The following is a 16,493-nucleotide window of genomic DNA, read 5'->3' as shown; positions in this document are numbered from 1 at the left end:
CCTTTGGATAAGTATATCTAGTGCCATTCTGCTGTAGCTCAGAGCAGATCTGGGCAGTGCCATTTAGATTCTTGACATAGCTATAGAATGCCTTGTGGTTGTCTTTGGAATCTTTGGCAATTTTGTTTTCGTAGCTAGCTTTGGAAGATTTTATGAGGGATCTCAGCTTTATACTGAGGCTGGTGAGGGAGGTTTTGAATCCTGGGTTCTTCCTCTTTTCTGCAACAGTTTCTTCCTTCTGTTGTACAGCTTGTTTATGGCAGGGGACCACCAGATTGGCTTCCTTTTTTTAGAGAACAGGGTTTGGCTCTATTTGAGATGGCTGGTCCATGCATGAGTGAATGTGCTCGTATAGCACCTTAATGTAGGATTCAGCAGTTGAACTTCCAGTTCTCATCTGCATGGGTGTCATGACATTTGTTACTTCTGACTTTTCGAAGCATGAAGTTGGCTTTGGAGAAGTTTTTTATGGAGGTTTCCTTAAAGAGGGGTGAGGGTGGGATGTGGATGTCAAGGGTGATTAGCTTATGGCCTGATCTGAACAATGAGAGGGTGACCACTGGTGTGGAGCATCAATTTCCCATGTTGGTAATGATGAGGTCTAGAATATTGATACCCCTGGTGGGACTATGAATTATTTGCTCAAGGGCATTGGAATTTATGAATTCCAAGAACCATTGAGCAAAGGTGTTGGTACAGGAGTAGTTTTCCCAGTTAATGGCAGGGTAGTTGAAATCACCCAGTATTAGGGTGTTTGGTTGTATTGTAGTATTTTTCAATATGTTTAGAAAGGTGTAGTGAGAATTTTGGGGCATAGTGGGGGATCTGTAGCAAGCTACAATTTGTATTGTAGTCTTAAATAGTGTTAGTTGCACCTGGAGAATTTCAGATGCATTGCGTTGGGCAACCAGCCTGGAGGTGTGAATATCCTTGGTGAATATGGATACTCCTCCACCTTTAGTGTTTTGGTCCTGGTTTGGTGGCTGAAAAGTGTGGCATGAGTTGTAGCCTGGTATTGCAGGGCTGCTCTCTGGAGCTTTGAACCAGGTCTCAGTTACTGCACAGATATCGATGTTCTCCATTTTTAGGAGAACCTCGAGAGAGTGCATCTTGAGGTTTAGACTTCTAGCATTGAGTAGCATTACCTTCAAATTTTGCTTGCTTGTACCCGTTACAGTGGTAGTTTTGTCCTTTGAACTTTGCCTAAAAAAGGCACTATAGGGGTGGCAAGAGCCTTAGCCAGTAACCTGAATCCCAGGGGCAACAGGTGTAAGCCATCTCTTGCAAAGCATCATAGTTTGTCGATCATGTCATCCCAGGCAGACAAATACTGGATCCCCTTTGAATGACACCAGAAGCTTAGTCAATTATTGAAGTCAATCATTTTGTCCTTATACTGTGGCATCATTCTGGGCAATGGCAGGATGCTACTCAGGGCTAGGGTAATACCTGCCTGGGCTACATGATCCGAGAGCTCTTCTATGTCTCTCTTCATGTAGTCCAGGGAAGTACGTCTCAAGTCATTCACTCCAACATGGACAATGACAGAGTCATATTAGTATCTGTTGTGGAGTGACTTGAGTGCATGTGTTATGTGGTGGATCCTGGCACCTGACAGGCAGCTAACTGTAATTTTCTCCTTGTTCAGCCTGGTGAGTGGGACATCAGGGTGCCTGACTTTAGTCACCTATGACTAAAGTGTTGGGTACATTGCCTTGCCTTAGGCGCTGCTGTTGGGTGGCACACTGGTGTTGTGAGCCATGTGATGCTTGGGTTGAGTTTGGGGGTGTTGTTTGTTTGCATTTCAGCTTCGGTGGTCCTTGTTGCTTGGGCAGGTTAATGTTAAGAGCCTCCGCATATGTGGGTTTTGTGTTGCTATATGTGGGTTTTGGTGGTGTGGGTTTTGAAGGACTATGTGTTGTTTGAGGTGTTATGTGGGTGTTAACCTTCTCTTCTTGACTGTCTAGCACAATCTTGGTTGGAGAGAGCTTTGCTTCCAGCTTGGCTATGTAAGTGCATCTCTCACAGGTTGTAGTGTTTGGTGGTAGGAGAGAGGGTTGTCTGTGTACAAAAGGCAATTGCTGCATTACCCCAGTATGCCCAGATTCACCAGGTGGACAGGAAAAATCACCAGAAGCTGACCCTTGGACATGCCTGGTTAGGTGCTTTCTTTGTGTAGTACAAGAGCTGTTTCCCCTTACTTTTTGGCAAGGTACTTGCAATTGTAGGCTGTCTAGTGCCTATGACTATTTTCTCCTTATTACCAAGGAGAGGTGAGTTCTTGTAACAAATTAAGGCTTCCTAGTGCTTTTTAGCGAGTTTTAGGGCAAGTGCTGGTCACAGGTATACAGATGTTAGTACTACTGCTGATAAACTAGCTAGTTCTAAGGGAAAATTTGAAGAGCACACTTTCTGGCACCGGGAATACTTTAGCCTTAGCCCCGCAGTGCCTAAATGCATTTATGCCGAAAGGGATAGAAATCAGCCCAAAATGGCCAATAAAATTGCAATTTCAGAGCTGGAAACCACTCCTCTAGTGTTAGATAGGCAGTACAATGCTCCATCTCTCACTGGTAAGCAGTAGGACCTCCCTCTACCACAGCAAGGTCTGGATAGCTCTGAACACTGAAACTAAAGTCCTGAAACCAGCAAAGCTTGGAAACTGGACTATTCTAGTTAGAAAAGGTGGGAAATTAGCAAACAAGATAGAATTTTTTTTTGTTAAATCAGGCTAAACAATGCAGTTATACAGTAAATAAGCACAGAAAGGCTAATGCACTTGGCGTGTATAACCCAGAACAGTAAACTCAGTTAAAACGCTGTAAAATTAGAAATGTGAAAATTTAAACTTTTTAAATAAAGCAAGGCAAGTGCACAACTGGAAAACGACTTACAGGCAGAAATAGAGTGAAATAAATAGATAGACTACTTTGTAAGCTTTCTGAGAAGTGCAGGTAATAAAAACTACCAGAATCAGCAAAAATTAGAAAATTAGTTATTACATACATGTAGTGAGAACACTACAAGCAGGAGACACACAGCAGCAGGGTCAAAGTTAGGCTTCAAAGACAGCACCGTGGGAAACAAGGAGACAAATGAAACCTCCTTTCGCAGAAGTTAGGTGGGGGGGGGGGTAGATCAAAACTATGCAGGCAGGTACAGACCAGAGATTAGTCCCTATCCCCGAGCCACAATGGCAAAGTAGTCAATCACTCATTAGTAAAGAAAGAACAGCAGAGGAGAGTTGGGGGTCAGGCTAGGAGGATAGCTTATAGGAAGTAAATGAAAGAAGAAACAAGAGAAGTAGGTACAGGTTACCAAGAAAGTCCGAGGTAGCAAAGGAGAAGGAGATTCACTACAGTCCAGGACAATAACTAGAGAAAAAGCTGAGATATTAAGTCAGAGGGAGGAAGGAATATTATGGGAGAACCCCAGAGACAGAGAAAAGTACAGTCATAAGGACCTTGCAAATAGGAATAGGGCCAGAGAAAGGAGAGGTATAGAGAATGTGCAGAGAGTTTGGGTTTGAGGTTAGGCTGCTGGTGACCCTGTTTAGGAGCAGACTAACCAAAAGCAGTAGAAGTAATGTATTAAAGAGTAGCATCAACTACACATGCTTTAATTCTTTCCTTGTTATTATTAGAGTAAGTTGTTAAGGCTTTATTCCAGGTCTGCATGTGAAAAACAGAGGCTCGGGAGGTATAACACTTCCAGGAAAGACAGCTTCAGTGGCCAGTTTAAGCTGTAGGTAGAAAAAGATTGTAATGAGAATGCTATAAGCAGGGGACACACAGCAGCAGGGGCAAAGTTATTTAATGTTTTTATATTTACAGAGGAGAAAAGAGACAAAACAGAATTCGGGTATATTGTGAGTTAAAGAAGAATCTTTCATATATGAGACATTTGTCTTTTTTTTACTAGAAATTCAAGCGACTAAAAAGACAATATTTATTTCACATACATTATCCGCTTAGATAAATTAGTCCAACGAGCTGGCTATGTGAATTGTCCAAATAACTTTTTCAGACATAATGACATAATGCAGGCTACAGGTACAAAAAAAATCAATAAATACATAATAGAATGTATATGAAGCAACAGGAAATGGCCAGCTTGGTAAGTGAAAGGGTGCATGTTTCAGTATCAATGTAAGTGGTACATCAGTGACATATAAAGACAATATGCGATACTATTTCACAGGGGTTCATTTGTTTATAGAGCAGAAGTAAGCCAGTTTACAGAAGATACAAGTAATTGGTGGAGCAGAAAGAGGAGAGTATAATGATTTTGCAGAAATACTAGAGTAATTACAAAGAACTAACTAGGGCATATCTGCAGGATTTAACAATTTGAAAGAAAACATTGCAGGGAAATTATAAGAAGTATGCTGTGGCTATGCAGGTGTCAAACAATAGATTTGTAAGGCCTAATAAAGGAATTTTGACTAAATGACAGGCAGTTGGTACAAGGGGATTTGTATTTCAAGGACTGGTAGGAAAGTGGAAAAATAAACAGGATGGGGAATTTAGAACATAGGCTGGTAACACATACAAAATGATGTTTATAATGTAAATATTGTGAATTTGATGACTTGACTGATTGACTTATGAGAGGTAAAGTTAAATATATGTAGAATCAGATGTCTAGCTAAGGGTATATTTTTGAGAGAAGCTGATTTAAAAGTCTCTGATGTTTGTTGAATGTGTTAATGGTCCATTTTGCAACTGAAAAGCATGGCAGATGAGTTGGAAATGTGCAAAATGAAGTCTGTGCATTAAACCAAAATGAAAGCAAAACCTAAATTTGACAACATCAACAAGAGTAATAATGATGATGATACTACTACTACTACTAGTACTACTAGAACTACTACTACTACTAGTACTACTAGAACTACTACTACTACTAGTACTACTAGAACTACTACTTCTACTAGTACTACTAGAACTACTACTACTAATAATAATAATAATAATACTAATAATAATACTAATAATAAACTGCAGGCAACTGAATATTATCCAAAATGGGATAGACTGCCTTTGAGATTACTTTTGGTATTTCTTCAGCAACAGACATATTTCAGAATATTGTAGCTAAGAGGATTGATGGACTAGAAGGTGTTATGAGAAATGTTGATGACATTCTGCTCTAGACTGTTTCAAGACAAGACTGTAACTGCAAATTGATCAAATTGTTTGACAGATTAAGGCCACATGGTATGAAATTAAGCATGGACAAGTGTTGTAATGAAGCTACATCTTTAAAATACATTGATCATCTTCTCCCCACTGTTGGATTATGGCCAGTTGTTGACAAAGTGCACATCATTGTAGATGTGCAAACATCTACTGATAACCCCCCATTATTGAGATTATTGTGAATGGTACAATGCTTGGCAAGTTTATCGCAAACTTGTCAGATACAACTGAACCTCTGAGAAAGCTGCTGGAGTGTGATACATGCTGGAGTTAATCAACATATCCAGCTAGAAGCTGTAGTAATTACACTTAAATGCAATGATATAAGCTTGACAGTTATGCTACAAGTAGATGCAAGCCAGAAGGAGTTAGTAGTGTCACTATGGAAAGACACCCGTTGCTCACCTGTAGAGAGAGAGAGAGAGAAAATTTGGATAAAAGTGTTGACTACATACTCACAGATAAAGAAATGCAATAGTCTTTGGATGTAAGAAATTTCATGACAACATGTGTGGAAAACACATTAAAGTTGAGACAGACTACATACCTTTGTGGTATTTCAAGATGTTTTAAGATAAAGCACCAACTAGGTTACAAAGAATGTTGCTGACTCTTCAAAAGTATGATGTGGAATGTCTGTTCAAACCAGGAAACTTGGTACACGTTTCTGATATGTTGACAGAGCAAGCATAATCTGCTGGTAGAAGATTTATAAGTCCTCTGGGTCATGACACAAAATTCCAGGTACAGCCTAGAAACTGCAGAAACCAAAGGCTGCCATATGAAGTAATGTTGAACTACAACTGTTATGTAAATCTATAATGTCAATATGGCCAGACCATCCACTTATTAAACTGTATAATACATTCACTGAGAAATGACCATGTGTATAAGAACTTTTGATTAAAAATGACAAGATTATCATTCTGTCTCAGCTAAGAAGTCAAATGTTTCTGAATGTACACAAATCCATCTGGGAATATTCAAATGTCAAAAGAGAGCTACAGATACCATGTACTGGCCCAACATGAAAATGCAGATAGAACAGATGGTGTAAGATTGTAATCCTAGTGGCATATATGGAAATCAAAAACAGAAAAAAGTATTTATAGCTCATGAGACTGCCCTATCATGGTTAAAAACTGAAGTTAATTTCTACTCAGTGTGCTGATTCATATTTTAAATATTGCTGAATTATTCACTTTAAAGATTCTACAGCTGTAGCCATAATGAATGTACTCAAATCAGTACTCTCAAGACTGTGTATACTGGAAAAAGTTATGTCAGTGGTCAACAATTTATGCGTTAACACTCAAAAAATATTTTCCAAGTCCTTAGAAGATGAACATGTAATGTCTAGTCCAAAGTATCCACAGTCTAAATAGGAAGGTGAGGAATAAGATTCAGACTGAAGAATATTCTCAAGAAATGTGACGCGCTAATTCAAATCGGAATGGACTCTTGCTTAGCATTATTGGAGTGTAGAAAAACACCATACTACTGTACAAAATTTTCACCATCTCTGTCATTGATGGAGGCGACAATTAGAATGATGTTTCCTAAATCATTAGAATCATAACGTAAAATGACAGTAGCAGATCTTTTACAGAGAAGCTTGCTAAAACAAAAACAAATTTATTACAGGGTAACAAAAATGTGCTATTATGAGGAAGACAAATGGGTCAGAATGATATTGGATCAGCACTTTGGTCAGAAATCACAGACACAGTGCATTAGCAGCTTAAGCCATAAGCATAATGGTTAAGGTGTTGATCTGAGAAACATAAGTGACAGGGTTTGATTCTCACTTTTGAGGGAAATTAGCTAGGCTTAAAATGACCCACAAGGTCATGTAGTTACTTGCCAATGTGTTACATTTCTGCAGCTGAATCCATTCCAGCACTGTTTTGTAGGTTCTGTAGTGTAATGGTTATCACGTCTGCTTACCATACAGAAGGTTCTGTATTAGATCCCCAGTGGAACCATTATGTTAGCGTAGGATAAGAAAGTGAGGTAGATATGATGAAAAGTAACAGAACTGATGCCAGCAATTAAGTTCATGAAAAAAAATAGGGGGGTTGGGGTTAGTATAATGGTTAAGGTGTTTACCTTACAAGCCCAAGGCACTTGGTTTGATTCTCACCTTTGTTAAGCATAACTAAGCTTAAAAAAGCTCCCTGAAGTCATTAGCCTATGAACCTATAAACTTTTGACAGCATAGCATCCTAATCTTAACATTTTTTTTTTTGCTAGAAGGGGAATGTATGTAGCTGTGCAGATGAAATCCAGACATCTGTTGAAATGACCAGCCCAAGTGAATAAGTCCAGTAAGGAACTGTTTTAAATAGTAGCAATGCCTTGAGATACTCATTCTTGGGCTATAGTGATATCTGTAGATACCAAGTCAAACCTGGAATCAAGCAATGAACCATCTGATGGACTGGTGGAAATGTATTTACCTGCCTAATAATAATACTAGGAGACAGAGTAGTATTGGACTAAAACAGGACAATCATTACTTTATTAGTATGGTCAGTTAGTGAAGAAACCACTGAATGCCAGGGCTGTATGGAATGGCTCTCATGGAATTAGATAAGTTTTTTGGGTTTATGTAATATTTAATACTTCCAAGACTCCAGAACCATAACTAGAGTGGGGCTAAGGTGTGTCGATGAGGTGCGAGTGCAGTACCGGTATTGATTTATGAAGCCAGGAAGATATTGGGAATTCATAAATCAATGCTGATACTAGATTTGCAATCATGGCAGAAGAGCTCAGTGTGTGAGTGAGTTAGTGGAAGTAACTGTAACAAGCTTCTTGTTACAGTTGTATCAGGCAGTTTTGCAACAGTGACAGATTAACAGGAGTACAAAAGAGCTTTTATGTTTGGCCTTTAGCTTTAGGAAGACCTCTTTTAAGTTAAGGGAGGCACCAGTTTTGGGGAACCATAGAGGGCACAAGAAGACCTTGCTATGGTTCTACAATAGTTATAAACCTGCCTTAGTGAATCAAACTTTCTAATAAAAGGCAAAAGACTAGTCCAAATAAAATCACTTTAGCTAGAAGATCTAGGGGAATCTCTCTCTGATGTCCTTCCTGTGGGAGGAATAAAGATTCCTTGTTGAAGTTTCAAGTAGTTTATTCAGTTAAGTAGGTAGATGGATGTGTGTTCTTGTAGACTTTAACAAGGTGTCTTTATTCATCCCAAGGAGGGTATCAGAGAGAGACTCTCATAGATCTACTAGCTAAATTAATTTTATCTGGCCTAATCATTTGTACTCTGTTTCTAGTTAGTCCTTTCATCCTCCGGGTCACAGATGGGACACAAGACCTGACTCAGGTTTTCTGTATTACTTTTGCTTTCTAATAGAACAAGGATGATGCATACTTGTTTTGTGATATAGTGTACCCTTAGGAGATTTCAAGTAGTCTGGGATATGAGTCGTGTGATATCCAGGAGCTTCTGGGACTTATAAAGGCTTATTATATTTCTTTAGTCTGCAGTGCCTGTCTCTGACACATTAACAGACTGTTTACTTGCATTGCAGATATGACTGTAGCCTCACATGGTGAATGTTAGCCAGGCAGCACACACAGGTTTTGATGATTTAAAGAAGTAGAAATGATCTGTAACTCCATTTCAGTTTTCCGGTACATGTCAAGTATTTGCTAAACTGGCAGACTGGCCGAAGAGTAGCACAGATGCATTCCTGTATGGGTCGATATGAGAATATGACCATAAACGTTCTGTTTGGAGAAAGAGAAACATTTCAGCAAAGTCCTGTAGTCATTGAACCTGGCTATAACTGCTGGGGTGGGGGAAGGAATGGAGCGAATCAACTTTACTTTTATTCTGTGCCATTTCTACAGTCAGAACAGTGAGATGAGAGTATAATGCCAATAGATACACTGTTTTTTTTTAAAATGTATATAATGAGTCCCACTTTTATAATATGAAATATATTGTTTTAGAAAAAGTATATTTAAATCAAACCACACTTATCAAAGATGCCTTTTTTTGAACAATATTAGTTAGTAACTTTATGTTAATAATGAAATGTGAGTATAGGTAATTATTTTCAGACTTCTTTTCATGGACTGAGGCAGTTGTTATAACTACTGTCCTGCTTTTATCATTTATTTCAGTTTTTTGGACGAGCTAAGAAAGCTAACACCTCAGGATGCAAACAATGTATGATCGTAGCCAGCGGAGTAATTTTCTCCATTTTTGTTTCACCTGTGATTGCAGCAATAACTGTTGGTGAGTATCAGATATTATATAAAGGTACAACTGGGGTTTTAGTCAGTGTTGGTTAGAAAATGATCATGAAGCACTTAGAATGCACATACACAGGTGATCAGATATTTCTTAAGGTAACCATTTGTTAAAACAAGTTAATATGAAGTACTCCATCCACTTGTGTAACCTTTCTCACACACACACACACACACACACACACACACACACACACACACACACACACACACACACACACACACATATGTATACCAAAACTGCAGACATGAAAGTTCAAGAAATAATAGGGTTGTAGTGATGTTTTAAGTGTCACTGAATTTTCAAAGTCCACTGTTTATAGTCTCACAGCAGAGTGAATATGATTCATTAACATTTGCTACGGTGGTTCATCAGGTCATAAAAAGGCTATATGCAAATTATGAGGTATAACCAAGCCTGCAATGAAATAGGTATCAGGAGTTTTATAGGCTTCTGTCCCAGGCAGGTATGTCCCTAACCTTAAGCAGCATTCTGCCATCACCCAGAATGATACCCCAATGCAAACAGAAAATGATTGACTTTAACAATTGGCTTAGTTTCTGGTGTCATTCCAGGGGGATCCAGTACCTGACAGCCTGAGAAGATATGATCGACTGACCACGATGCTTTGCCAGAGATGGCCTGCATCTGTCTCACCTGGGCTTCAGGCTTCTGTCAAAGGCACTTGCCTCCCCTATAGTGCCTTTTTTAGGAAAAGTGATGAGGTTAAAACTACCAACATAAAAATTTCAACAAAACACAAATTAAAGGTCATGTTGCTAAATGCTAGGTGTCTAAACATGAAACTGCACTCATTGCAAGCATTCCTAACACTGGAAAATGCTGACATATGTGCAGTCAGAGAGACCTGTTTCAAGGCTGTGGAGAGCACCCCAGCCTTACCTGGTTACTCACCCTATAATACATTCAGACCCCAAACTGTGGGCAGTAAAGCCAAAGAAGGTGGAGTTTCAATATACATTAAAGACATACACACCTCCAGGCTAGTCAAACAGTATGACACACAGGAGACACTCCAGGTGCAGTTAACCATTGACAAGACCCCTATTCAATTCATAGCTAGCTACTAGCCCCCACATCTAACTCAAGATGCCCAATCCGCCTATTTGGACCTGTTCGAGTCTGTCAAGATTCAACCCTTTACCCTGATCCTGGGTGACTTTAACTTCCCAAACATAGACGGGAATAACTATTCATGCCAGAACACAAATGCCCAGAAATTCCTTGATTTTGTCAATGCAAATGCCTTGGAACAGCTAGTCAATACCCTCACAAGGGGTGATAATATCGGGTCTATATTATAACATCGAATTCTACAAAGATCGAATGTTATACTATCGAACCCTAAACACCAAAATCCGAAAACATCGAACAGTCAGAATAGCAACATAAACACAACACAAACACACACAAAAAACAGCAATCCACACACATACACTTAAAATCCTACACCTAAACCTAAACTAAACTTTACATGCACTACTAGCTATCCACTTACCTTAACCCAACCCTAACCCTAAGGTCCATCACTATCACATACTCACCTCACCCGCGCCCTAACCCCAACTCACCTAACCCGCCCCCTAACCCTAACCTACTTACAACCGCACACTTACCTGGCCCACGCCCTAACCCTAACTCACATAACCCGCCCCCTAACCCTAACCTACACACAATCGCACACTTACCTGACCCGTGCCCTAACCCTAACGTCCACATAACCGCACACTTACCTGACCCACTCCCTAACCCTAACTCATCTAACCCGCCCCCTAACCCTAACCTACACACAATCACACACTTACCTGAACCCAACCCGTAACGTTCCAACATATCAAACGCTGAAAACAGTGAAGCCACAGCAACGGCCCACCAAATTCTTTCCCTGGAAAAGAATTCGGTGTCCTGCACCTTCACTGTTTATAACGTTCGACATTACGGGGTCGATATTATAACATTTGATCTTTTTAGAATTCGATGTTATAATATAGACCCGATAATATCTTGGACTTGCAGCATCCCTATAGTATCATCCTCCCTGGCAAGATCCGACCACAAAGCGGTCACTTTCGAAGTCACCATCTCCCCCAACCCCCCTCTAGCTAGGATCAGACATAAACACTTCTCCAAAGCTGATTACAGCCTCATGAGGGTTGGTATAAACAGCTTCACAGCCCCCTCCCCCTCCCCTACCCCTCTGTAGGAACTGGCACCAATATCCAAAACTACACCAAAGCACTATGTGAGCATTTATATAGATGTATGGAATCAGGAATACCCAACAGGACTAAGTCATCCTCCGCAAGGAAGAGTAAACCTGTCTAATGGACATCTGCAATAAATAAACTCTATAACAAAAGGAAAAAAAATTGCTGCCCAAGGCCAAGAAGGAACAGGTGCCCAATTGGAAGCAATGTCTCCTTAGCCTAAACAAGCAAATAAGAGCACTAGTGAAATCCTCCAAAGCTAACTTCGAGTCCAAATTGGCCACATCTAAAATAGACAATCATAAGGCCTTCTTCACATATGTCTGCAACATCAAAGGAAGCACCCAGATCTGTTCAGAACTGGTGGTCAAAGACACCACATATACAAATGCCATAGATATAGCAAACTTGCTGGCTGACAGATTCAGCAAAAACTTTACCCCTCTGTCCCCCCATCAATAAATCAGGACATCCCCAGCACCTGCCCCCCCTTCCCCTTATATCTAGGGAACAGATCATCACTGTTCTCTCAAAGGCAAAAAATACAGCCTCCATGGGACACGCTAACATCCTAGGCTGCATCCTACGTGAACTCAGGCAGGAACTTACAACACCATTAGCTCCCTAGTCAACCAAAGCCTGAGTACTGGCTTTATCCCAGCTGAGTGGAGGACAGCCACTGTCATTCCTTTACACAAAGGTGGAACATCCACCCATCCGGGAAATTATAGACCCATTAGCCTAACTATCCTGATCTGCAAGGCCATGGAACGGATTATCATGGACCTCATTAAAAAGTACATTGGCAACCTCCAAACACTTGATCCCACACAGTTTGGCTTCATCAAGGGGAGGTCATGTCTGCTAAATTTGGTCAATTTCTTTGAGACAGTCACCAAAGCCATGGATGAGGAGAAGACAGTGCACACTGCCTACCTTCCTGGCCAAAGCCTTTGACACTCTTTCACACTTGGGCATAATAGATAAACTCTCTCAACTAGGCATCAATCCATATGTTACCAGATGGGTAGGAAACTGGCTCACTGATAGAACCCACATAGTCAAGATAGGGGAAGCCACCTCAAGCAGTAATCCCGTAACAAGTGGCCTGCACCAGGGTTCAGTCTTGGGGCCTCTGTTATTTGGGATATAATTTTCTGAGGTGCAGGCCAAAACCAGTGGACTATGGCTGACCAAGTTTGCAGATGACTACAAGCTGGGTGCTGTCATCAATTCTCCTAGTGATGTGGACATCCTCCAAGAGGGTCTCACTCAGACAAATGACTGGTGCCAGAAACATGGCCTCAAGCTGAATACCAAAAAATGCATCATCATCATCCCCTCTGGGGAGAGTGACGTCCCCACAAATTATCACATTAATAACAGTGTCCTAAGTACTCAATAAGTCATGAGGGATTTGGGAACCCAGATTGATAGCAGCCTGACTTTTGACCACCATTTTGCTTCCATGGTACAGAAAGCCTTCTACATGGCCCACCTCATAAGTAAGGGTATTTCATTCAGGGACAAGGAGGTCATAACATCCCTGTATTCTTCCCTTATAAGGCCCATTATTGAGTACAGTGCACCTTTCGGCACGTACCTTGCAAAGCACATGCAGCAGCTGGGGAGACGACAGAGGTTCTTCACCAGGAGAATCCAGGTCCTCAAACATCTACCATATACAGACAGGCTAAAAGCCCTATCCCTCTACTCAGTTTCATACAGACTCCTCAGAGGTGACCTCTGTCTGGCATACAAAGTGATCATGGACCCCAACCTGGTCTGTGACATCAACAAAACTTGTTGGTGGGACAGATTTGTGTCCCAGAGACTCCCTCATCTATGGAATAGACTCCCTCTCCACATCAAGCAGAGTACCTCTTTACCCCTTTTTAAGTGCAACCTGGATAACTGGATGGGAAACAGAAAATATACCCCTGGGATTCCATCTATGTCCTTGCTGGACAGGGGCATTGGGTGCTGATTTGTCTAAACATGAGATAAACTCTTGACTAGGCTTATAAGGGCCTCAGGGCCAATAGCCTAGTAACCTCCTATGATCCTATGATCATCCTTTTGTGGAGTGCATCTGCACTGGGCATTGTTACATATAAAGCTTCTTTTTAAAGTCTTGGCACACAACTGTCTGACAATGTAAGGAAATATGATGAACTATTTTGATGGCTGTGTAGGTTAGGACCAAATTCTACAGGCAGAGTAACTGGAAGATATATTGGGCAGGGCATTAGAAACTGTTAGGCAGCACAGTCACAGCAAGAGGCGTACATGTTAAGCATTCAGTGATGACATGGTACCATCCCTTTCTGGACCTTGCCCCAACTGATAGTGAAGCTGTGTAGCAGTCTGGAATATTACTGTATTAAATAACAGTGATTGAATGTTGTGCCATCATAATGTTCTCTGTAAAACTGTTATTATTGCCCCTATTTATAATGTTTGTTGACCAAATTAAACTATTAAGTTTTGTTTGATTGCACCCCGGGCTGAGCTTGAAATTGGTCATTGTTTGATCAATGCTGCACTCCAGTAAACAAACTTTAAAAAAATAAACACTACATGGGGATGATTGTTAATTTTAAAAACTATACTTGCACCATGCAGTCAGAGCTTAATCTAGCACAAGGTGCTCTAGACAGCTGCCTAGGGCCTGGGATAGCTGAAGGGACCCCATCAGCACTGCCACTGGTCAGTATGGCTCATTTAAGCAGCCTGTACCAATATTACAAAATGCTTTTTGGCTGCAATACTAGTACACAATCCTAGGCACAATTACTTGCTAACTTCCATGACTGGGCATTGTTAAATAACTAAAGAAGAAGGAAAATAAATGGAATGCTGAAAAATAACTTAATCACCACTGTACTGGTATAACTGGCTGACATGCCATTGCCTATGAGACCTCACCTTCCATCATGTGTGAATTACAAGCTTTTCTGTGCATGGGCTGTACAATTCCATCTTTCTGTTTTGCCTCTATTAGTAATCTTGTGACTTCTAGTGGTCACTCTAGTGTTATTCTTATTTGAAATTTTTTTTAGGAAAAAATAACACTTTCAGCATTACATTGTATCCCTCCTAGAGTGTGAAAAGTAAGGGAGCATATTTAATGATATAATAACATGTTCTGGTCCTGCAGCAGCAGCAATTTGGAACCATTTTGATAGTTATACATTGCAAAGATGCGAATGATGCTTTTGTTCTTCCTCTCATTTTGTGACAAAATAGTTGAATCTCTAATCAGACCTTCTAAGCACTCATTAAAGAAGTTGCACAAATACCTTTGCATTATTTAAAAATGGAGAAGAAGACTACTTGTGACCTAGAGCATTGATCTGTTAATGGGAATTGATAGAAGGAATATTGTCATTGTTGACTGTACTTTGGAGAAACTTTTGAAGAAAGATACAGACATTTAGTTGTAATGTGCAGTAATTCACCAAGTTATATTAAGGGGTAAAATGATGAAACATTGTGTCATGACAACCCCAGGGCACTGTATAGGCTTCCAAGTTTTGTTTGTTTATTTTTTTGTATGTTTACAAAATGTTGTCACAAATGATACTGTCCAACGATGTTAATACAATAAAATGTGGAACACTATCTCTTATAATGTAGAATAGATGCACAAAATGTGGACCACTTAGCATCTCCAAATATTAAACTCAAAGCATAGTTAAATATGTCACTGCATTCTTATTAAAAAGTTATTTTAATTAATTAATTAATTAATTAATTAATCAATTAATTAATTAATTAATTAATTAATTAATGATTCAGTAGTAGCACGGATATATTTTAAATAAATTATCAAGAGTTAATGAGTGACAAACCCTTTCAATCTGGAACAACATGGAAATAGACTTTTTCAGACACAAAATGGGAAGTGCTCCTTATAAGGTTCCATGCACGTTGTCATTGTTGAACATTTACTTCATCAACAAAGTGTGTGTGTGTGTGTGTGTGTGTGTGTGTGTGTGTGTGTGTGTGTGTGTGTGTGTGTGTGTAGGTATATATATTTTGTTGTGTCTGTCCAAGAGCTTGGGATTTATGGTTAGAGTTAGGGGTAAATTAGGTAATACCTTGTGCAGTGCGAGTGTGTGTGTGTGTGTGTGTGTGTGTGTGTGTGTGTGTGTGTGTGTGTGTGTGTGTGTTTGTGTGTGTGTGTGTCTGCATGTCTTTACATGTTTGGTGTAGTAATACTCGTAAGGAAATGTTTTTTGGTCCAGTAATATGTTGAGATGGGGTTTGATTTAGGATTAGCACACACAAATAAACCCCATGCACCTTACTTATATGTTCCACACCTTATTTATATGTATCAACTCTCCCTAACCCTAACATTGCCCCTATCTGTAGACTGACACGTAACCTTAGCAAAGTCTCTTTCTCTAAAAGTGTTACTGTTTAGACAAATTAGGTACTTTGAAATGAGAATAGAGTTTGTTGAGCAATGTCGTCTGTAAAGAAAACTGGCTTCTTTCCTTTTTCTATTGGTTTAGTTTCTTTCTTTCTTTCTTTTTAAATTTTTTATGTGATTATTTTTTGAAATGTAGAAATTGGTGTTTTGAATGTCAGTGTTTCTGCATGTCGAAAATCAGAAACATACTCTCCTCATAATGTGGTAGAGCTGAAAGGTATGGTTAGATGTCATTAGTACAATGCCATATATGACCATGCCACCTGCCTGAATGTTGGTATCAGGTAAAAGCTTGATGCTTTCACTGTATGGCAAAACTAATGGACCAAGTTTGTCATCTGGTTTTA

The 16,493-nt window shown here is 39.8% G+C and overlaps 1 protein-coding gene across 5 annotated transcripts in view; it reads left to right on the top strand.

Annotated features, from left to right (window-relative positions):
• The window catches only part of LOC122793456 (E3 ubiquitin-protein ligase RNF19A-like), an 862,167-nt gene that overhangs the window by 763,894 nt on the left and 81,780 nt on the right, over window positions 1-16,493 (top strand). For all 5 annotated transcript variants that reach the window (XM_044061482.1, XM_044061481.1, XM_044061484.1 and 2 more), the window contains one exon: window positions 9,348-9,462. In XM_044061482.1, the coding sequence (XP_043917417.1) occupies window positions 9,348-9,462 (115 nt within the window). The remainder of the gene's footprint in view (window positions 1-9,347; window positions 9,463-16,493) is intronic.

The sequence above is a fragment of the Protopterus annectens genome, chromosome 2.part0 (genome assembly GCF_019279795.1).
Source record: "Protopterus annectens isolate FY-2018-M chromosome 2.part0, PAN1.0, whole genome shotgun sequence".
Lineage (NCBI taxonomy): Eukaryota > Metazoa > Chordata > Ceratodontiformes > Protopteridae > Protopterus > Protopterus annectens.
The sequence above is the reverse complement of the archived record's forward strand: the minus strand, read 5'-3'. Positions and strand labels throughout refer to the sequence as shown.